Source organism: Neomonachus schauinslandi, chromosome 3, assembly GCF_002201575.2.
Source record: "Neomonachus schauinslandi chromosome 3, ASM220157v2, whole genome shotgun sequence".
In the NCBI taxonomy this organism is placed as follows: domain Eukaryota; kingdom Metazoa; phylum Chordata; class Mammalia; order Carnivora; family Phocidae; genus Neomonachus; species Neomonachus schauinslandi.
Window position 1 is genome coordinate 186522889 of NC_058405.1, and position 23949 is coordinate 186546837.

Sequence of the window (23949 nt, forward strand, 5' to 3'; positions counted from 1 at the left end):
TATTTATTTATTTGAGAGAGAGAGAATGAGAGAGAGAGCACATGAGAGGGGGGAGGGTCAGAGGGAGAAGCAGACTCCCTGCTGAGCAGGGAGCCCGATGCGGGACTCGATCCCGGGACTCCAGGATCATGACCTGAGCCGAAGGCAGACGCTTAACGACTGAGCCACCCAGGTGCCCCTAGAAGTAACTTTTTTTTTTTATTTGAGAGAGAGAGAATGAGAGACAGAGAGCATGAGAGGGAGGAAGGTGAGAGGGAGGAAGGTCAGAGGGAGAAGCAGACTCCTTGCCGAGCAGGGAGCCCGATACGGGACTCGATCCCGGGACTCCAGGATCATAACCTGAGCCGAAGGCAGTCGTTTAACCAACTGAGCCACCCAGGCACCCTGCCCAGAACTCTTTTCCCAGCTATACAAGACCTAGAGGGTAGGAGCCCCATGAAGAGAAGGAAGGAGGGAGAAGGATGAGTCAGCGGATCTGAGGAGCTTCATTCTGGCCACGTGGCCTTGGACTTGAGTCTTCTCATCTCACAATGGGGCTGACAGCATGTGCCTCACTCCTCACAGACTGAGGATCATGAGGGCAGTGTGCGAAGGGGCTCGGTGGACTGTCAGGGGAAGCCATGGCCCCTGCCCCTCTCTTTTCTGGACCTTCACTCAATGCAGGCTGAAACATTCTTTCTGCAAGCTGATCCGAACAACATGACTTTCTCGCACCATTCTTTGGGGAGCATTTTCTCAGAAGACTAGATCCCAATTCCTCAGGACTAGTTCTTCTGTTCCCAGGTTGTCTTGTGTTCTGGAGTCATCTAGATAGTGGTTCTCAAATAGGGGCAATTTTGCAACCCTGGGGGATAATGTCTAGAGACATGTTTGGTGTCATTGATTAGGGGATGACACTGTCTAATTTTAGAGGCCAGGGATGCTGTTAAAAATCCTTTGTAAAGCACAAGAAATACCCACGCACCCACACCCAACAAAGAATTATCTGTCCCCCAATAGTGCCGAAGTTGAGAAATGCTGATCTAAATCAATGCCACATGACTATCAGTGACTTTTACCAGCAGGGCCCCAGCTGGGTGGTAAGGGGCCCCAGGGATCCTTTGCCCACTCCCTGAGCCATCTGGTCTCCTTTCAGGGGTCTCTACAAGTAATAGTCACTAGGGCTGCAGCCTCTACATTTATTGGTTGAGCTGAGGATTGAATCCCAGGCAAGTCAGGGGAACAAAACCCCAAAATGCCAAGTCATTCTTAATAGGTACTTTTTAAAGTACATGACTTAGGCCAATGTCTACAATGTCTTTTGTGGTTTGTTTTTCTTTCAAAAAGGATTTTGAAATGTGTTTATCTTTATGACTGATTGGACACGCAGAATATTTTGACAGTATTATTTCTGTTAATAAGTAATTATCCAGAGTAGCTAAATGTTAGCAGGAGTCAGCATTTTTTTTTTAAGATTTTATTTATTTATTTGACAGAGAGAGACACAGAGAGAGAGGGAACACAAGGAGGAGAACTGGTAGAGGGAGAAGCAGGCTTCCCGTCGAGCAGGGAGCCCGATGTGGGGCTCGATCCCAGGACCCTGGGATCATGACCTGAGCTGAAGGCAGACGCTTAATGACTGAGCCACCCAGGCACCCCAATAACTGACATAATTCTAAGAGAATGAGATTAAGTGGGTTTAAAAAAACAAACAAATAACTTTCCTGAGCTATAAGTCATGGATCATACAATTCATTCATGGAAAGTTTACAGTTCGGTGGTTTCTAGCATATCTTTAGCAACCATCACCACAATTGGTTTTGGAATGTTTGCAATCACCCCTAAAAGAAACTCCCACCCCATTAGCAGTCACACTTCAGCCCCTGGCAATCACTGATTTATTCTTCTGTCTCTACGGATTTGCCTATTCTGATCATCTCAAATAAATGGGAATCACAGAATATGTGACTGGCTTTTTTAACGTGGCATAATGTTTTCAGGGTTCATTCATGTTGTAGCATTATTTTTTATTACTGAATAATATTTCCTTCAATGGATATACCACACTCCATGTATCTACCCATCAGTCAATGGACTTTTGGGTTGTTTCTATTTCCTGGCCATTATAAATAATGCTGCTGTGAACATTCACGTGCCAGTTTTGTGTGGACATATGTTTTCAATTCTCTTGGGTATGTACCGAGGAGTGGAATGGCTGGGTTGTGTGATAACTCTATGTTTTATCTTTGAGGAACTGCCAGATTTTTTTTAAAAGTGCCTGCTCCATTTGTTTTATTGCAGCAAAATACACATAAAATAAAATTCACCATTTTAAAGTGTGCAATTCAGTGGTGTTTAGTACACCCGGCATGTACACCGTCACCACTATCTAGTTCCAGAAGATTCTAGTCACCCCAAAAGGACATGCACATACCTTTTAAGTAGTCACTCTGCATTCTGCCCTCCCCAACCCCTAGCGACCATCAATCTGCTTTCTGTCTATAGATTTGCCTATTCTAGATACTTCACAGAAATGAAATTGTACAATAGGTGGCCTTTTGTATCTGACTTCTTTACTTAACGTAATGTTTCAAGGTTCATCCATGTTGTAGAATGTGTTGGTACTTAATTCCTTTTTTTTAATAAGATTTATATATTTATTTGGGGGAGGAGGGGCACAGAGAGAGAGAGAGGGAAAGAGAGAATCCTGGAACATACTCCCCGCTGAGTGTGGAGCCTGACACGGGGCTCCATCCCAGGACTCTGAGACCATGACCTGAGCCGAAACCAAGAGTCGGACGCTTAACAGACTGAGCCACCAAGGTGCCCTGGTACTTCATTTCTTTTTATGGCTGAATAATATTCCATTGTGTGGATGGACCACTGTTTGTACATTTATCAGTTGATGGACATTTCTTTTTTTTTTTTAAGTTTTATTTATTTAAGTAATCTCCGCATCCAATGTGGAGCTTGAACTCACCATCTCGAAATCAAGAGTCGCATGCTCTTCTGACGGAGCCAGACGGGTGCCTCTGCTGCTGGACATTTATTTTATTTTATTTTATTTTATTTTAAAGATTTTATTTATTTATTTGACAGAGAGATAGCGAGAGCAGGAACACAAGCAGGGGCAGTGGGAGAGCGAGAAGCAGGCTTCCTGCCGAGCAGGGAGCCCGATGTGGGACTCGATCCCAGAACCCTGGGATCATGACCTGAGCCGAAGGCAGACGCTTAACAACTGAGCCACCCAGGCGCCCGCTGCTGGACATTTATGTCATCAGTTGATGGGTTTACACTCTTTGCCATTGTGAATAGTGCTGCTATGAGCATTTGTGGACAAGTTTTTGTTTAACAGTTGTTTTCAGTTCTTTTGAGTATATCCCCAGGAGCAGAATTGCTGGGTCAGATAGTATTTCTATGTGTAACTTATGGAGGAACTGACAAACTGTTTTCCACAGTGGCTACACCATTTTATATTCCTACAAGTAAGGTATGGATATTCCAGTTTCTCCACATCTTTGCCAACACTTGTTATTTTGCATTTAAAATTTTTTATTATAGCTATCCTAGTGGGCAAGAGGTGATATCTCATTTTTATTTGCATTTCCCTAATGACTATTGATGTTGAGCTTGTTGACTGTTCTTATATCTTCTTTGGACAATAATCTATTCAAATCTTTTGTTTAGTTAAAAAATTTGTTTTGGGGGCGCCTGGGTGGCTCAGATGGTTAAGCGACTGCCTTCGGCTCGGGTCATGATCCCGGAGTCCTGGGATCGAGTCCCGCATCGGGCTCCTGGCTCAGCGGGGCCTGCTTCTCCCTCTGACCCTCTCCCTTCTCATGCTGTTTCTCTCTCGCTCGCTCTCTAATAAATAAATAAAATCTTTTAAAAAAAATTTGTTTTTGTTGTTGTTGTTGAGTGAGGGAGGGAGTAATTGGGAGGATGCTCATGCTGGTTTACCTGGGGGCTGGACAGGCAATTGGAGGCTTCTCAGCTCCTTCGCTGTCCTTGGGATGTATATTCTGCCCACCATTCTCCAGTGGGAGCTGTTTCCAAGGATGTAGCCTTGAGAGAGTCAGGTGTTGTTGATGGTATACTATCTGGATCGTATAGATGACTGAACCCAGTTAAGGCCTCTATGTAAACTTTTAAGATTTGGCAGGCAGGGGCAGAGATCTACTGGTCTTGTGGCCACTCAAGACAAGCCCTGTGAGTGAGTTCCCTTCCTTATTACCCCTGCCACCCACCATCTGGAGTGGCCTGCCTCTTTCTTTAGTCTCTCCTTGCCCTCCGTGTATGGTGGCCAGTTCGTGAGCCAACAATTGGTGAACCAGCCAGGAAACTGAAGAAATGGGCCTTGGGAAAGAGTGTCAGGAGCATTACAATGTTAAATCTTCCCATCCCGTCTCCTTATTTATTCTGTCTAGATTTCTATCTTAGAGTTGCTAAAGAACAAAAATCCAACTGAGTAAATTTGCAGATCTAATTGGCTTTATTAAGGATTCATGAATTGGGCAACATCCCATCCAGGAAGTAGAGGGGAGCTCTGAGGCATTGTATGAAAGGGTGGTTTTCATGGGAAGGAGGGTGGGGTAAGGAAGTTATTAGTGAAAGACCCCTGTCCCTAAACAGAATAGTAGAAGACTGGAGAAGAGGAGTGGAGTCAGAGCTTGACCCAAGGCTGGGTGACCACTACCTCTTGTTCTGAGGAAAGCAGGCTCTGGGGGAGGGTGCTCTCTGGTCCCACTATGTCATCGATAAGGGTTGTTTTGCCCATTTACGCTTTAGATAACAGCAACTCTTATTCTGCGAAGTAAATATAGAACCCTCAACAAACCCTTGTGTTGTCCTCATGTCTCCAGCACAGGATCCTTTGAGATATTTCCATATTTGATGGCTGCTTCAAGTAGATCCTTCCCTGACCATTGGAAGAGATGTCCTGGTGTGGAAAAGGAACAAAATCAAAGGGATAGTGCCTCCCTTCCTGTTTAGAGAAAGCTGTCTTAGCAATGTTATATATTCTTCTGGGTGTACTCCCTGTTCCCCATAAACGGGAGGAAAGAGTTTTAGAGATTTCAGGTAAGGTCACATCCAACAGAGAGGTTATGCTTGGAGACTGGGGCGTTGGTGACTCCTCAGAGCTCAGAAATAGGAGGACATCAAATGAAATGGGCATCCACAGCCCTGTTTTGGGAACTGGATAAAAAGCAACAGAGTGAATTAAAGTGTTCCCTGGAGAGAGCAGCCAAGGCAGATGAGCTTTTCCATGATAAGGGAGATTGATCTCTCCCTGCATGGAAGCAGAAGGGTAAGGCCGGTGGTGAAAGCGAGGGATAGATCTAGTATGTAATGATTAACACGAGGAGGGCATGCTGCCTGCCAGTTACCTGCCATTCTAAGTGGCTCAATGATAAGATAAAGACAAAGGAAATAAAGGCGTAGGAGGCATAGCCTGGTCTGCAAAGTCAGCTGCTTTGGGCTTCTGTGGACATGGCCGCAAGATTCCTGGTTCCCCTGCCAGCACTCGTGGGGCTATTGCTCTTCCTATGCGTTGGACCGGGGGCTGAAGGTGGGAAGGTGCTGGTGGTGCCCATGGATGGCAGCCACTGGCTCAGCATGAAGGAGGCCGTGCAGGAACTCCATGGCAGAGGCCACCAAATGGTGGTCGTTTCGCCAGAGTTGAACATGCATATCAAAGAAGAGGATTTTTTCACCCTGACTACCTATGCCATTCCATACACCCAGGATGAATTTAATCATCTCCTGCTAGGCCAGACTTACCTGTTTTTTGAAGGAATGCATTTTCTAAAGATGTTTTGGAAATCTGTGGAAAGTTTGAAGAGTGTTGCTTTGGTTTTTCAAAGGTCTTGTGAGGAGCTGCTGCGTAACAAGGAGCTGGTCAGGCAGCTGAATGCCAGCTCCTTTGATGTGGTTTTAACTGACCCCGTTTACCCCTGTGGAGCAGTACTAGCTAAGTACCTGTCACTACCTGCCGTGTTTTTCTTGCGTTCCATTCCATGTAACTTAGATTTTGAGGGCGCACGGTGCCCAAACCCTTCCTCATATATTCCCAGGTTATTAACAATGAATTCAGACCACATGACATTCCCGCAAAGGGTCAAGAACATGCTCTACCCTCTGGCCCTGAAGTACATTTGCCACATCTCTTTCACTCCTTATGCAAGCCTTGCATCTGAGCTTCTTCAGAGAGAGGTGTCAGTGGTGGACGTTTTCAGCTTCGCATCCATGTGGCTGTTCCGAGGAGACTTCGTCCTGGACTACCCCAGGCCAATCATGCCCAACATGGTCTTCGTTGGGGGTATAAACTGTGGCCACAGGAAGCCATTGTCTCAGGTCTGTATTGGTGCTTATGTCCAATCAATGTTCCAGGTGGAACACGTTTTTTTTTTTTTTTTTTTTGGTTGTTGTTGTTTTTGTTTGCTTGGTTTTTGTTTTTAATTTACTTCCAGGTGCTTACTTATCTGCCAGTCTTTCTAAGATTTCTACCTCTCATTCTCCTAACAGTTCGGTGAGATAAACGTTAAAGTACCTCCACTAGGGTAGTAAAGGTTTGCAATGGTCACCAAAAGAAATGAGAGGCAGGGGTGCCGGTCTGTGATAGGATTGACAAGCACTGGTGTGAGTTAACCAAGACTGTCCTTTCATAAAGGCACCTTTTTCGTGGTTGTGCAATTTTCTCCGACTGTGTAGGAGCAGGGATGCTGAGTTGTGAGCTGATCCATCAGGGGTTTTTGCTTGTGGGGTGTTTGCTTGTTGAGGAGAAGGACAAAGGAACCAGCAAATTGTGTTTGTTGACACGATAGTTTTTAGTGGCCCTGTCTCGGAAGGGACTAGAGTGTGATCTGATCACAGGAGACCTAAACACCAAAAGGAAGCAGACGTGTCAGAGAGCTTGAATAAATTAAGTGGAAGTGAGACAATGTGGAAGAGATAAGAAGGGGTCTGTGTGGTCCAAGAAAGAAGTAAGTGAGTTCAACTTTTCAGAGATGGAGCTGTGCTGACAAGTTTTCTGACCAGGAGTTGATGTCAGGGATATGACATGGGGACAATCAGAGTTGGATTGCAGGTTGGATAGGTCTTATACTTAGGATGCTGAAGTCATCGAAGGATGATGGGAGGGACTTGGAAGATCAAACTATGAGCCTATAAACCCAGTGAAGGGGGCGGGCAGTGATGAAGAGAACAGAGTCTAAAAGGGGAAGGGGATGTTAGGAGGAGAAATCAAGAGTTGGACGCTTAACCTACTGCGCCACCCAGGCGCCCCTATACCACGTCTTTGTCCATTCACCTACTTTATTTTATCATCCATTTTATTGATGGACATTGGGGCTCTTTCCATAATTTGGCTTTTGTAGATTATGCTGCTGTAAACATCAGGGTGCATGGATTCCCTTCAAATTAGTACTTTTGTATTCTTTAGGTAAATATCTAGTAGTGCGATTGCTGGATTGTAAGGTAGTTCTATTTTTAACTTTTTGAGGAAACTCCATACTGTTTTCCAGAGTGGCTGCATCTTTTAGTTTTCCTATGTGAATATATTCTCTGGAGTTAACTGCACTGTTTCAAATTCTCACTCCCATTTCTCTAGCTGAATGGGCAGGTGAGCAAGTGACCTAACTATTCGGGCCTCACTATTGTCACAATGAGTACACAATAAGTATTTTCTATTATCATTATTTAAAAAGTGCCCAGCAGGACAAGGTATGTCATCTGAAGACCTTTAGATATGTTTGTGCCAAATTTATTGGGTACACGAGAGATCATTTATACTGAAATTCTCAAGTATTATATGTGATAGGCATACCATTATCACTTTTATTCCACTACATTTTTTTTTACTTTGAGGTCTTGTCACTCTTATTTATTTGGTTTGGTTTACCCTTAAATGTGACTTCTTTTAAGTAGTTTATGGAAATTTTCTCCAAGTATGAAAGATCAAAGCCTAAGTCTTTCATATTTTTGCTCCTTTTCTTTCTTCTTTAAGATTTATGATGGATTCGGGGCACCTGGGTGGCTCAGTCAGTTAAGCATCCGACTCTTGATCTCAGCTAAGGTCTTGATATCAGGGTCGTGAATTGAAGCCTCACGTTGGGCTCCACGCTGGGCATGGAGTCTCCTTAAAAAAATTTTTTTATGATGGGTGAAATTATTTTACTGGTTTTCTCAAAGAAATAATTTTGGGAATTGCTTATTCTTTTTACTATTTTTGTTTTCTATTTCATTAATCCCAGCTTGCTTTTTATTAATGATTGTCATTCTTGTGTCTTTTGGTTTATTTTATAGTTATTTTTCTAATTTTCCTTAGGTAAGCATTAAGTTCCTTTCTGTAAGAGTTTTCTTAATAATGAAACATTGAAGTTCATAGAACACTTTCTATGTCTCCTAGGTTTTGGCATTAATCATATTTTTTTCTTTCTTTTGTTTTGTTTTTGGTCATTTAATTTTCTGGTTTGGCTTTCTTTAAGTCCATGGCTATCTTCAAACCTGTTTATTCCCACATAGTTAAAATTTATTTTAGCTATCTCTCTCTTATTTTTTTTCTAATTATTTTAGGTTTTAATCAGAGAATGTTTCTTATGAAATCCCTACATTAAATAATTTGATAGGTTTTCTTTGTGGTCCAGTACAGAATTGCCCAATGGAAGTATAATGCAGGCCCTATATATAATTAAAAAAATTAGTAGACATGTTACAAAAAAGGCAAAAAGAGGGCTAAAATTAATTATATCTTATTTAATCAAATATATCTAAACATACTTTCAACATATACTCAATATAAAATTATTGAGATATTTTACATTCTTTTGCTTTCATACTAAGTCTTCAAAATCTGATATGTATTTTACACTTACAGCATATCTCAATTTGGACTGGCCACATTTCAAGTGCTCAGTAGTCACATGTAGCTAGTGGCTACTGTATTGGATAAGATATGATTAACATTTGTAAATGTTCCATAGATACCCCTAAAAAATGCATATTTAAAAATTTTATTTAAAAAACCTCAATATGCCCAATTCTTAAAATGATGTCTTACACTACTTCCTTATTTAACTGTGTGCTCCATGGGAAGGGGCTAGTGAGTCCTTGGAGAGAGTCCACTGCAGGGTCCTCCAGGTGGTCATCTTTGCACCAGAGAAAGTGCTGTTTTCTCTACTCTGAAAGCCTACTCAAGCTATTCCATAAATGAGGAATACTGATATACAGGACTGTGATTTTGGAGCCAAGACACTTTTTTTTTAAAAGATTTTATTTATTTATTTGAGAGAGAATGAGAGAGAGAGAACACATGAGAGGGGATAAGGTCAGAGGACGAAGCAGACTCCCTGCTGAGCAGGGAGCCCGACGTGGGACTCGATCCAGGGACTCCAGGATCATGACCTGAGCCGAAGGCAGTTGCTTAACCAACTGAGCCACCCAGGCGCCCCTGGAGCCAAGACATTTTTTAAAAGCAGTTTTCAGTTTTGTAAATTCTTTAGATAAAATGCTTTATGTTTCTGTAAAAGAGAAACTTTCCACTCAGCAGCACTAATCCAGATCTCTAACTGAATGCTGTTTGTTTCAACAAATGCTGTTAAAACCCCTGGCAACCTGCAATCTACTGCCTTCACTAACTTGACCACTCTAGGTACCTTATATAAATGGAATCAGAGTATTTGTCTTTTTTCGACTGACTTATTTCACTTAGCCTAATGTCCTCAAGACTCGTTCATGTTGCAGCACATGCCAGAGTTTCCTTACTTTTAAAGGCTGAATAATATTCCATTGTATGGATTGACCACATTTGCTTATATATTCATCCATTGACTTGTGGGTTGCTTCCACTAGAGCTGTTAAGATCCATGACTTCTGAGTGACCCCCGTACGCCAGTCTTACTGGGCCCAACTTGAAGACTTTCCTGACCAATGGAGACTTATGTTAACCAATTGGATAGACACAAATGCACTTATTCTGTCCCATACAGAGCGGTGATTTTTAACCCTTAATTAGCATAATCACCATGAAATTGTGCACCCTCTTTTCTATCACTTCAAAACTCTTGACATCCCTTCTCTCCCTACTCCTCCTCCCCTCCCCACCAACAACTATGAATATCTTCACTGGTCTGAGTTCCCTAGCCTAGCAAGGAAATGAACTGATTTTTTAAAAGCCCCAGTACTGTCTTATTCTGATACTTCTTGTACAGTTAGTGGGTGAGAAGCACTGCCTGGGTACCTCAGTGACCATTTGATGTAGTTTTAACAGGCTGTGTGCCCTTGTGGGACAGTAGTGGCTGAATCCTATGTCCCTGCTGCATAATTGTTCGCATGCCATTCCATGGGGATTGGACTTTACAGGCATCAAATTCAATTTCATGTATTCCTAGTTAAACAGTGCGCTCAAGTCACACGACCTTCCTGTAAAGAATACGCTGCATTTTTAGTCTGTCTAGTTCAGTTTCCTTTTTGCTCCCATGCCTTATGCAAACTTTTCCTTAGACATGACCAAAGGGGATGGCACAATTTGTGATGGACCATCCCAAGGCAACCATGCCCAAAATGGTTTTCACTGGGGGTATAAGCTGTGCACAACAGAAATGTACTCTCTCAGATGTACACTGCCTCACCCCATCTGTACTCCAAGCTTTCCAATATTCTTGGCTTTTGTCAACCTAATTTGAAATGAGATACATCCTGCACGCGGCAATGGGATAGTTTTGTGTAGTCTTACAGAAACACTTTCCACATTTTCATCAATCATAGTTGTAGAACCAAGTTGGGTACAGGCTAGGAATCAGATTTGTATTAAGGTTTTCAGTTATCACTACCTTTTTTTATTCTTTTTTTTTTTTTTAACCTGAATAAAGTCCACAGGATGCTCTTAACTAATCATGTAACTGTGAGTAATTCACTTAAGTATTTTGCTCAAGCCTTTGGAGGGAACATGTTCCTGCTTACATTTTCAGTCCCCTGAAACGGATTTCAGACTTCTGACCTCCAGATCGTTAAGAGAATAAATCTGCATTGTTTTAAACCACCAAATTTGTGGTAATTTGTTACAGTAGCCATAGGAAATGAATACACCCACTTTGCCAGGTTTACGCTTTTTTAAAAAGCCTAGGCTTATTATATTTAAACGGAAAACTCTCACTAGTCACCAGCATTTATGTGGGACTAAAAACCATCCTTAAGCCAGAAGTATTAGTGTATTCACATCTTTTACTATTATGTGTTGAAAAAAATTGAAGTAGAACGATTTATCTTGGCAACGTTAACTTCAGAGAAAACTACCTGGCTGACATTTCAAACAAAATGGAAAGGCAAGGTTCAAGGTGCTGTAACATTTTGTCCTAGTACTAAGAAATAATCACTGTCTGCCTCGGGATTATGTTTAATAAAAAGCAAAGTGCACACAGATATTTACAACAGTTTTAAAGACAAACAGAGGTCCTATTCGTGTAGTCCCAACAATAACAACAAATAGGCACTGGCATGACTGTTTATAAATTCTTGAGAACAGTTGTTCTGAAAGTAGAGTTCCCTTGTAATCTTCAAAAAAAAAAAAAAAGTCCAATTCCTCACAATGTGCTCTAAATTAAACGTGGGCTGGAATTACTTGGTGTCAATGCGCAGCAACTGCTCTTTGCCATTTATTACCAGGGACTTTAACTCTCCATCTTCTTCCACCTCCACTCTTTCTTGGCCATTCTCAATGATTCTCTTGGTGGTGATTTTTTTGCCATTAACGATTTCGGTGGAAGTCGACATGGATTTGAAGTTGCTGGACCCACCACTACCACAAGACATGGAGAAGGAAGGAAGGCCTCCGCTCCCCAGGGAACCAAAGGAACTAAATCCTGTATCAAAAGAAGAAAAACCACCCCCAAATGCTGGAAATCCACTGAAGGCCGAGAAGAAGGGAGTGGTTCCTCTGCTTCTGCTTCCCCGGGAGCTCCTCCGACCGCCCACGATGTTCTCTAGTGGGTCTCCGAAGAAGTCGAACGAAAACGGGTCGCGGCCCCCGAAGAACTCCCTGAAGACCTCAGCCGGGTCGCGGAAGGTGAAGACGTACTCGAAGGGGTGCCGGCAGGGCCCGCCGCCCCCGCCGCCGTCCTCCACTCCCGCCTCGCCATACCGGTCGTACACGTCCCTCTTCTTGGCATCTGACAAGACCTCGTAGGCCTGGGCCACTTGCTTGAACCGCCTCTCCGCCTCCTCCTTGTTCTCAGGGTTTTTGTCGGGATGCCACCTGAGCGCCAGCTTGCGATATGCTTTCTTGATGGCCTCGGACGACGCCTGGCGGGGCACGCCCAGCACCTCGTAGTAGTCCACCATGGCGGAAGGCCCAGCACGGCCCGCGGGCCACTGGCACGACGAGGGGTGTTGCTGGCTGCCCCCGGGGCACGAGCCCGAGCGCTCTGCGAGGCCAGGCCGCCCGGAAGGGGCGCCCTTGTGACGTAGCCCGCACCTCATTGGGCGAGACCGCACCCCAGGATGCACTGCGGGGGGGGGGGGCTTGCCGCTCTTCCGCGAGGGCCTCTGTGGCGTGTTTCGCACGGGCGCCGACGCCCCGCCCATCGAGGGCCCGCCCACCCTCTGGCCCCGCCCCACCTGCCCCCAAAGCGAGCTGTGATTTCCAAATCGCCCCCCGCCACGGTGCCGGCGCAGGAAGAAGAGGAAGTTCGTGGGAGTAAGGTGGTCTGTGGATATGGCGGCGGGGGAGAAGGATTTTGCTGAAGTAGGCTTTCTGTCCGGCTCCTCCTCCGCCTGTCGGGGTAGAGTGATGGGGGTGCGTTTCGTCTGACCTTGTGCTCAAGGACAGCCGCATCATTTGTCCAGAACAGCAGATCTCCGGTTTTTTGGCTCCAGGACCCTTTTGCTTTTTTTAATGTAGGTTATATCTATCGACACTTACTCCATTAGAAATTAAAGCAATGGAAAAAACTCGTTAGTCAATTTAATAGCAATGAAACCTTACGTGCTAACATAAATCATATTTTTATGGAAAAATCACTTATTTTAAAAAAAGATTTTAGAGAGCGCGAGAGCGCGCATGCGCTTGCGCGAGGGTGGGGGAGGGGCGGAGGGAGAGGGAGAGGGAAAGAATCCCCAAGCTGACTCCGCTCTCATCGCAGAGTCTGTATGGGGCTTAATCTCAGGACCTGGAGATCATGACCCCAACCGAAATCAAGAGTCCTGTGCTTAACTGACTGAGCCACCAAGGTGACCCCAAATAACTTTTTCAAAGCAAAAAAATTAGTGAAGAGTGGCATCATACTACATTTTTCACGTTTCTCTGGTTTAAGAGAAGAGAAGGGGATTCTTCTCTCTGCTTCCGCAGTCAATCTATTGCTATATCACAGGTGATGTGGCCACGTAGAAGCTCCACTGTACCCTTAAGAGAGCATGTGAGGGAAAAAGCCAAATATCATTATGGAAATAGTTTGACTTTGCAAAACTCCCCTAAAAAATTCTTGGGTATCCCCAGGGTGTTCTGGCCCATAGTTTGAGAACTCCTGGTCTAGTTTATCAAAACGATTAAAACTTGCTGGCCATGCTCGTAGTGCTGTTGGTCGACGTTGGTGCAGTAATTATTTCCACTAAAACTGCTGTACCGTGACCATGACTTTCTTTTTGGCATTTTTGGACATCTGACCTCTGTCTACTTTCTCCTTATTTTCTGACACTATATTTTTTGCTTTGATAAATGGCAAGGCAGTACCAATAAAGGTCACTTAGTTCTAAGAGGAAAATGATTAACCAGTGAACTCTAATATTTCATCATAAAGGGTAGTAGATCCAATGAGGCACTCTATGTCACCAGGACAAACCTCATGTCACCTTGAGGGGCCGAGTACGATCCTGGAGCTGGCACTTTAATCATGCAATAAACAGCAGTGGGAAGTGGATTGGGAGTAGAGTCTAGTGTGAACAAAGCCATGTGGGAAAAGCCTGTTTGGGGAAGGTCAAGTGATCCAGAATGAGTGGAGGGAAAGGGGCAGAGGGGTCGGGGTCGGGTGAAAGGGCTGGAGAGGAGGAATGAGCTTGGACAGGTGGGCTGAAGGTCCATTCCAGGGAATTTTGAGGGCAAGGCTGAAGAGTCTAAATTTTATTCTGGGTCCTAGGAAGCTGTTGACCAAGGTTTCAGGGATGGTGGTGGGGTGGGGCAGTGCAGGGAGCAGCTGATGCGGGGACTCAGAAAGGGTAATAGGGGTTGGGGGCCCCAAAACAGGACTATGGCAGCTGGGTCTCAGAGACAGTGGATTCAGCACTTGCTTGCTTGGATATGGGGCCTAGAGTGAAGGAGGGAAGTGTCACATCTATACAAAAACATTTATTGAGTGCTTACTGTCTGCAAAACCAGGGACTGGCACCCAAGTGAGTGATTCCAAAGCTGAAACCCCGCTTGTAAGGGCAGAGTCATGTCCCCAAACCATCCAGGTACACAGAGGCCTCAAAAAGTCCCGAGGCTCTGTGTGATGCAGAGAAGTCATAAAATCATTACAATGGTGACTGTGTGTTTACAGCTCTTTTGCTACAGGTAATTTACAGATGAACTCTTTTCACATTGAGAGTTAAGAAGAATTATTGCCCCTAATGTTTAAACTGGACTATGAATTTCAGAATTGCAGATAGGGGCACACCAATGGGTTGAAGCATTGCTGCCCCTTTTCTAGCCGCCCAGAACCTTAGCCCAGGAGAAGGGAAAGTGCTTGGGGTGGGGTGAGGCTCCGTGTGGGTGGGGAGCTTCAGAGTGCATGTGTGTTTGAGCATATGTGTATGCGTGCACCCATATATAAGCATATGGGAGCCTGGAGATCTCTGGAGGAAGGATAGTGGTACAGGGAAAAGGGACTCTAAGTACCTGTTCTAAGTACCAGAATGAAGGGGTCCCTGTGAATATGCTCCACAGAACATCACAACTTTAAGAGTTAGCAGTTTCTCCATGACCTTCCTATCAGGTCCCCGAATATGGGTGGCTAGTGATGTCCACGGTCAAAATATTGAGATCTGTGCTCCCATCCTGGGACTGTAACATACAGCAACAGATCCCCAAAGGACAGGGCGAGATGATCGGTTCTCTCTGCACTCAGATTTGCCTTTTCTTTGGGAAGGGCATTTCTGTTTGCGACTGCCATACTTGCTCCCTGACCCTACCCTTGAGCTTTTGGGGCACCAGCTAGTGCTGGGTATTACTGTGTGAGCACATCTGCCTTCTCCCCATTTATTTCGATTGGGTAGTGACTGTGGGGATCACAGCTTTACTTCTGGCTCCTAGTTGGCTGTAAATTTCGAACCTGGCCCTAAGATCTGGATAGTGCTAGAGGCCCTGGGGAGTTGTGGTTAAGAGCAGGGTCTCCACGCTCTGACACTCAGGGCTGCGTTTCAGCTCTGTCACTTAGTAAATGCAGGACTCTGGCTGGTCGTATTTATCTCTATGAGCCTCAGTATCTTCCTTCGTAAAATGGGAATAATAGTATCTGCCTTTAAGGGATACTCTTAGGGGATTACATAAGATGTGTTGTAAAGTGCTTAGCACCGTACTTGATACGTAGTACATACTCCATACATATATGTTCTTACTGGTTTTGTCACCTTTCCCCTTTGCTTCAACCGGGTCATCAGAATTTTTCAGAGTGCTCTCGCTGCTGCCTGTCTGAGCGAAGGCACGTCTGTCCTGAGAAAGGCCTTCTGCACATGTACGCTCGAGTGGGCTTCCCTTCCCGCCATTCACTAGCCAGCAGCATTCGTCTCCTTCTTGACATGCTTCACAGCCTCTGACATGTCTATCTGCTTTCGTTGTCAGTCTGTCTCTTCTGATGGAGCCCGAGTTCTGGGGAAGAGGGAGACTCATCTGTGGTGGTCTCTGTGGGCACTCCCTAGGCCTGGTGCTGTGTAGGACTAAATAAGTATTTTGTTGGACGAATGCATCAAAATGATGATGGGTTGGGCAAGACCCTGAGTGACCGTGGGGAAGGACATCCTGCAAGACTGTTATGGGCCAAAAGTAGGCTTGCAGTGTCATGCTCTTCTCTTTCTAAAAGGCATATTCTGCTTTCTATTTCATTCCTAAAAAGGAAGTCTAATTTGTCACCACATAACCTTTTTCTCCCCTCTTGGTCCATGGAAATACTCATTTAATGCATTCAAAGGTGCTGAAGCTGCTCTCCCTTCTCTGGCCCCTCAAGAATGTGGTTTGAATGGTTGGTAAAGAATTCCAGCCAGTTAAACTGTTGTTGCCTATCAAGAAAGCTAGTACGCTTGTCGGGATGAGCACCGGGTGATGGATGGAAGTGTTGAATTGTACATCTGAAACCAATATTACACTGTATGTTAACCTAACTGGAAATAAAATAAAAACTTAAGAGTAAAGAAATAAAAAATAAAAATACTTGGGGGAAAAAACCCAGAAACCTAGTAAAGCTCTGCCCTCGTTAGCTCTAAAGGTAAACTTCCTGCTATTTTCAGCTGACTGACCAGCTATAATCATGTGATACAATCAACCATTAACTTTGAGTATAGATTGGTTCTTGCGACAGGAAAGTAGGAGAGGACAGATTTTGGCAGGAGAGAGTCTTGGTGGCAAAGGCAGGGGAACCATGGTGGCAGGGTCCCGGGGTCCACGTCCGCTTGTCCTGGGCCTGCTGCTGTGCGCACTGAACCCCACTGTGTCCCACGGTGGGAAGCTGTTGTTGGTCCCGGTGGACGGCAGCCACTGGCTGAGCATGCTCGGGGTCGTCCGGCAGCTGCACCAGAGGGGACATGACATAGTGGTCCTAGCTCACGAGGCCTCCGTGCACATCAAAGAAGGAGCATTATACACCTTGAAGAGGTACCCTGTGCCATTCCGAAGGGAGGACGTGGAAGCGGCTTTCATCAGACTTGGGCACGGTGTTTTTGAGAAAGAGCCTTTGCTGCAGCGTGTGGTCAAAACGTATAAGAAAGTCAAGGAGGACTCTGCCCTGCTTTTGTCTGCCTGCTCCCACTTACTGCACAACAAGGAGCTAATGGCCTCGCTCGCGGAAAGCAACTTCGATGCTGTGTTGACAGACCCTTTCCTCCCTTGTGGCCCCATCGTGGCCCTGTACCTGGCTCTGCCTGCCGTGTTCTTCTTGAATGCGCTGCCGTGTGGCCTAGATTTTCAAGGTACCCAGTGTCCCAACCCACCATCCTATGTGCCCAGGGCTATGTCCCTTAACTCAGATCACATGACCTTCCTACCGCGGGTGAAGAACATGCTCATTTTCTTGTCAGAGAGCTTTCTGTGCAATGTGGTTTATTCCCCGTACGGACCACTTGCCTCAGAAGTCCTTCAGAAAGATGTGACTGTCCAGGACCTGATGGGCTCTGCATCTCTCTGGCTTCTCAGAAGTGACTTTGTCAAGGATTACTCCAGGCCCATCATGCCCAACATGGTTTTTGTTGGTGGGATCAATTGTGCCAGCAAAAACCCACTGTCCAAGGTGTGTATTTGAGGGGGAACTTTACAAGTCCATATCCTTGCAAGTACTTTGGATGGATGAACTTGCCCCCAATATATGCTGAATGAGCATGCTGAAATAGTCTCAAATGCCCTCTTTCATTAGTTTCTACCTTACAAATCTCCCAGGTCTGGGTTGTAATTTATATGTCTTAGCCATCCTCTTCTGGGTTATTTCTTTGTATGGGACACTTTAGGAAAGTATACTTTGGGCATTTTCTTCTGTGTGCTCCAGTGAACAGTAATCAGTTAGCTGAGACAAAGGTTAATTGTCATAAGCACAGAGCAATGAGTGTAGGGATCCTTGCAGAGAACACAAATTTGCATGCACCTTGCCCTTGACTGGGTCAGACACACAAGGGTCAAGACTGCTGAAATAATTCTTTGACATCTATGGGTCCTGATGGCAAAAGTTGCTTTTATATTTCTGGTTAAAGATCCAGTTGCTAGATATTCTGATAGGAAGCTCGCTCCTGCGGTCCCTTCTCTTCTAATAAGTAAATATCAGACAATCAGATTCTGGCATTGGGCAGAAAGGTCCTGAGTTTCATTCTCTGCAATGCTTATGAGTTAATTGTTTCCCATACAGAATTTGAGGTATGCAAAAAAGTAGCATTCACATCCTCTTCCAATCTCAACGGAGGTGATAGAGAATAACAGGAGAACCTCTGTCAGATGAGGGGTTGGGAAGAATTTTCCAAGGAGGTGACATTTCAGTGGGCATTCATTTATTTTTCAAGTATTGGTTGAGGATTAACGGGTAGCCTGGGCACTTTGCAGCTGCTGAGTCTGGCTCCTACTAAGGGATGGTCATCACCCTCGGAGAGCACTGAATCTTATTCCCAGAGTGACTCCAACGTGATTCACATCTTAAATGACCATGTCATTGTCATGGCACGGATCTTAAATGATCATGTCATTGTCATGTCATGTCACATCTTAAATGATCATGTCATTGTCATGGCATGGAGAAACTATGGATGGCAGAAAAAAAAACACCACATGAGAAATCCGGTGCTGTGCGTTTGCTTCCATCCCATTGCCGCATGACAAGATCCTCTCTGTGGGGCTCTGATTCCTCCCCCATAATGTGAAGAGAGATCTGGTGACCTCCTCAGATCTCTCACCAATCAGATTCTGACACCCCATGGCCTGTTGGAGAAGGGTATGTCTGATGGGGTGGTCTGGTTAAGAAAGAAAGAGATGGTGTTGATTTTTTGGAAAGCAAAATGAGAGAACCTCACATTATAGAAAACCAGTAATAATTCTTTCATATATAGGAAAAGGTGAAATATTACCGAACCAGGGGTCACATAATAGATCAAAGAAAAGAGAGCTAGTCAGCATGTCTAAGTTAGAGTGGAATTAAAGAGGAATATTTTTGGCATCATTATATAGGATCCAAGTGAAAACAACTGTGTTTCACCTTTACTTTGAAATGTAAAACTTTGGAGATGTGCATGCATAAACGAAATTCCGTTTGAAATAGAAGGGCTTGTTTATAAATCTGCATGGGTATTCTCCATTACACTGGCTTTCTTTCTATTCCTGGGACATTGCAAAATCTTTCCCTGTTCAGGACCCTTTAACATGATGTTCTGCCCTTCTGGGATGCGGTGCCTGAATTTGTGAGGTGGCTGTCTTATTTTTTAGGTCAGCTGTAATGGCACTTCTTCAGGGAGTCCTTCTCTCTAAGATAGGATTCTGTGCTCTTTCCTTCATAGCACATCAAGTACTGTGATCATCTCATTTAGATAATTGTTTATTGATCGTCTCTTCCATATATGTGGGAGGCAGGGATCACTGCTGCCCGTTACCATACCCTTAATACCTGGCAGTGGGTTTGCACGTGATTGATGTCTCATAAATATCAGCATCTTGGGCATATAATTAGCACTTGCCAAAAGTTTGTTAAAGGAATGAATGAGAACCACGAAAGGGTATGAACTGGGGACTAGTCACCAGATAGGCAGTAATCTCCCCCAGTTCTTTATACTCCTACAATTACATAAAACATATGTGCTTGTTTTTTTTCTTTTCTTTTTCCTTAGGTGATTTTTTAAGATTTAAATTCAATTAGCCAACATATAGTACATCATTAGTTTCTGATGTAGTGTTCAATGATTCATTAGTTGCATATAACATCTAGTGCTCTCGTCAGCTCACGTGCCCTTCTTAATGCCCATCACCCAGTTACCCAACCCCCCACTCCCTTCCGTTCCACAACCCTCAGTTTGTTTCCTGGAGTCAAGAGTCTGTCATGGTTTGTCTCCCTCTCTGATTTCTTCCCATTCAGTTTTCCCTCCCTTTGCCTGGGGTCCTCTGTTCTATTCCTTATGTTCCACATATGAGTGAAACCATACGATAAGTCTTTCTCTGCTTGACTTATTTCACTTAGCATAATCCCCTCCAGTTCCATCCATGTCGATGCAAATGGTGGGTATTCATCCTTTCTGATGGCTGATTAATAATCCATTGTATATATGGACCACATCTTCTTAATCCATTCATCTGTTGAAGGGCATCTCAGCTCTTTTCACAGTTTGGCTATTGCGGACATTGCTGCTATGAACATTGGGGTGCATATGGCCCTTCTTTTCACTACATCTGTGTCTCTGGGGTAAATACCCAGTAGTGCAATTGCTGGGTCGTATGGTAGCTCTATTTTCAACCTTTTGAGGAACCTCCATACTGTTTTCCAGAGTGGCTGCACCAGCTTGCATTCCCACCAACAGTGTAGGAGCGTTCTCCTTTCTCCACATCCTTGCCAACATTTGTTGTTCCCTGTCTTATAAATTTTAGCCATTCTAACTGTTGTGAGGTGGTATCTCATTGTGGGTTTGATTTGTATTTCCCTGTTGACAAGTTATGTAGAGCATTTTTCATGTGTCTGTTGGCCATATTACAAAGCTTTGATCATCAAGACAGCATGGTGTTAGCACAAAAACAGACACATAGATCAAAGGAACAGAATAGAGAGCCCAGAAATGGACCTTCAGCTCTATGGTCAACTAATCTTTGACAAAGCAGGAAAGAATATTCAATGGAAAAAAGACTGTCTCTTCAATAAACGGTGTTGGGAAAATTGGACAGCCACATGCAGAAGAATGAAACTGGACCATTCTCTTACAGCATACACAAAGACAAACATATGTACTTGTATTGAAGTTTTTGTTGCTTGTTTTACAAAAAAGGCAATAATATATCCCCATGGCTCACGTATCAATATGTCATGGATATCGTTTTGGTTCTAAATATTATATCTATTTTTTTAATTGCACCATGTTTCATGGTATTTACATGCCACAGTTTATTCTGTTAACCATGTAATCTTGTTCCCTAGGAAGAACACTGAAGTTTATATTCCAGGGCTTTGCTCTTCTTGTTGTTACTTCAAATATCACCTTACCAAGGATCAAGCTCTTTGTAGTTTTCTTCATATTTTTTCTGTTCCTTTCTTGTTCAGTTTTTCTTAAGTATTTTACACCTTTTTTTTTTTTTTTTTTGGTCACTCCTGTGAATGTGATAGTTTTTCCATTTCTGTTTGTAGCTGGTTATCTACTCACTATTCAGCCCCAAATCAAAATTGAGCCTAATGAAAATATTGATTTCATCATTAAAAAAAAAACTTGCATGCAGACTTTCATCAGTAAATAAAATATGGTTTCTTCTGTTCTGAATTCTATGCCAGGTATTGGTCTTATTGAATGCACTAGAATGTTTAAAAACAATTGAGTAATTTCGGCAATCGCAAGGATTCTTGTCTTGCTCCTGATTATAATGAAGATTGATTTTCATTTCATCATTTTATATCATGTTTGCCATTTTTTTTGGCAAATAGTCTTTATGTATTTAAGTGATTTCCTTCTTTACTTTAGAATGTTTACTAGGAGGGTCTACAGGGCTTTATCTACCATCTTTCTCAATATCATAGTTTTGTCATCATTTATCGATACATTTTCTTTGCCTGAAATTTGTCTAAGTGCTGAGCTCTAATGATTATGTGTTGGCTGCAGCTTTGTTTGGTGCAAGCAAGCCTTGGTGTGAGGATGTCTTTGTAAGTTGTACTGGATGGCAACCCTCTTTGTCTTACTTAATATTTTTAATTTGAAATTCCACTTTTTTTGGTATTAATATTACCATTCCTGTATTATCTTGTTTACCTTTCCCTAGTGCCTCTTTGGTACCCCTTTGTCTTCAAGATTTTTTTTTTTTTTTTTTTTTAAACACGGAGCTGAGGGCACCTGGGTGGCTCAGTTGGTTAAGCGACTGCCTTCGGCTCAGGTCATGATCCTGGAGTCCTGGGATCGAGCCTCGCATCGGGCTCCCTGCTCGGCAGGGAGTCTGCTTCTCCCTCTGACCCTCACCCCTCTCATGCTCTCTCTTTCATTCTCTCTCTCTCAAATAAATAAAAAAAAAAATCTTAAAAAAAAAATAAACACGGAGCTGATATTTTTAACCTGGTTGGGAAACTTTTGCCTGTTTGCACTTAATTTAACAATCGCTAGATTTGATTCTAATTTTACCAGTTTATTTTAATTTTACTTGGTCATTTTCCCTTTTCCTGGCAAGTTGCTGTTTATTTTCTTTTTCCCCCTTGGTTAATTAAAGAATGCTTTTCTATGCTTCCATTACTCTAGTGGAAATCGTCCTGGTCCCAGTGCTCTTGGTCAAAGTCCTGAACTTCAAGAATAGAGATACAACCTTTACCTGATAGGGTCCATATGGAAGGCACACCTGGTGTTGGGCATGTCTGGGATGCCTGGCAGATAAAAGATAGTAGGACAGTATTAAGAACAAAGCTCAAGGATTCTAAGATGTCCTTCCCCACTCAGGGTGAGAGACCATCTTCGGGGACGTGTGGGGATTCAGAGATGATATCCATCCATACATGTTGGGTCTGAGGGAAACAGCCAAACGGAAGGTCAGTGAGAACAGAGACTTGACAATGGCGAGGAGAAACACTGGTGAGCAGGGAAGCTGGCAGTCTTTGTCTGTGGCTCTGAATCCGTAGTGATAAAGCAACAGTTTTCCGACATGCTAAGTGCTTACCAAGCATTTTGAGAAACAAATGACATTTGGGAAGAGAAAATCTAATAAAAGCCTGGAACTCAAAATACTAAACTCTCAGCAAAAGTTAGGACCTGTGTTAAAGTCATCGACAGGGTGGGCAAGTGCTTTCATGTCAGAGGGGGGCCTCATCCTTTTTGGAAGGGGTAAGAGGTGGGGCAATGGAGGGTTATTTTCGTTAACCTGTCGCTTCACTCTTTGGCCACTGTAGAGTCTGTGAAGTCAAGGCCAGGTTTGGGGAAGTTTTGCCAAGTAGAGTGTGGACCTCACCAATGTTGAGTTCCAGAAGAGCTGGCCCAGAAGAGGTGTTGGCCGCGATAACACAATCTCTGCAGTTTGCCCTTCTGTGATCTGTAGATGAACCTCTGTGACATTTAAATTTTAGTCTTGCTATGTACCTTTGGCTGTTTATGGACCTGTGGGTTCCATTTTATGATAATCACACCCTGCTGGGTGCCGAGTGGGTGTGGGAGAGTGTACAAGGAGGGGAAATCAGATGTGGCCCTTTGTAGATACGGTTAAAGTAAGAGTGGGTTTCATGAAGAAGGGAAGGTCCTAGGAAGTGAGGTGATCTGTTTACCTTCACTCAGAAAAAAAGAGCTCAAAAGGTACTTGGAGATGAGCTTTCTTTCTGAGGAAAGAAGGATGTGGTGTAATCCAGAGGAGGAAGGACTTCAGGAAAACCGTCCTTAGGATGTTTTTGTCATAGACCAGAAATGCAGCGTGGTGGTGGGGAGGATGATGCTGGCCTCCCTGACCTTTCGAATGAGCCCAATGGAGAAGGCTGGGACACACCTGCTAGGAGCCAGAGGCTTCGAAGAGAGCTGGTGGGGGTGGACCAGGCTGGGGCTTTATCCCTGAGGAGGGCTGGGCAGTGTTCGGGCTTTCTTGGTCATGCTCTGAACCAAACCTGAAAGAAGTCTCTTAAAATCACATGTGCTGAGCCCTGTGGGAAATGCTTTCCATGTCACACCCAGGGTGGCCAGTGTTCTGGTTTGAACAGAACTGAAAGTCCCATATCTCAGGAAACCCCTCAGTTCTGGGCAAACCCCAGCACATCATACAGTCTCATTAATGTCCTTGGCATTCTTGGGAAACTTAAAATAATTTGGAAGGCTCTAGGGGAGTTCATTAGATCATGAAAAGCTTACAGTTGGGGGAAAATTGCCACAGTCACACATACTGTATTTCCTCTACATGGAATTGCCAGTCTGTGTGTGCACATGCCCCCACACACATGTGCATGCAGCTGTGTGCCTGCGTGTGTGCATGTGTGTATGCCCAAGTGCGTATGTATGTTTCCTGAAGACCACAGTACACTGGAGTTGGCTTTGAAGGTTGGGGCCAGATCAGGCTAGGCTGAGATTATTGCTGAGGGTTGAGTCTGGGGGCTTCCTTCCCCCTAATGTTGCTGTTCT

At 44.1% G+C, this 23949-nt stretch overlaps 2 protein-coding genes across 2 annotated transcripts in view; one reads left to right on the plus strand and one right to left on the minus strand.

Moving 5' to 3' along the window:
- The window catches only part of LOC110570878 (UDP-glucuronosyltransferase 1-6-like), a 34318-nt gene that overhangs the window by 4623 nt on the left and 5746 nt on the right, over positions 1–23949 (plus strand).
- DNAJB3 (DnaJ heat shock protein family (Hsp40) member B3) lies at positions 11593–12315 on the minus strand. The gene has a single exon (XM_021678947.1). It carries the CDS (start codon positions 12313–12315, stop codon positions 11593–11595), a length of 723 nt encoding a protein of 240 aa, XP_021534622.1.

Coding starts and splice junctions, on each gene's coding strand:
- DNAJB3 (XM_021678947.1), bottom strand. CDS start 12,315: ATGGTGGACTACTACGAGGTGCTGGGCGTGCCCCGCCAGGCGTCGTCC.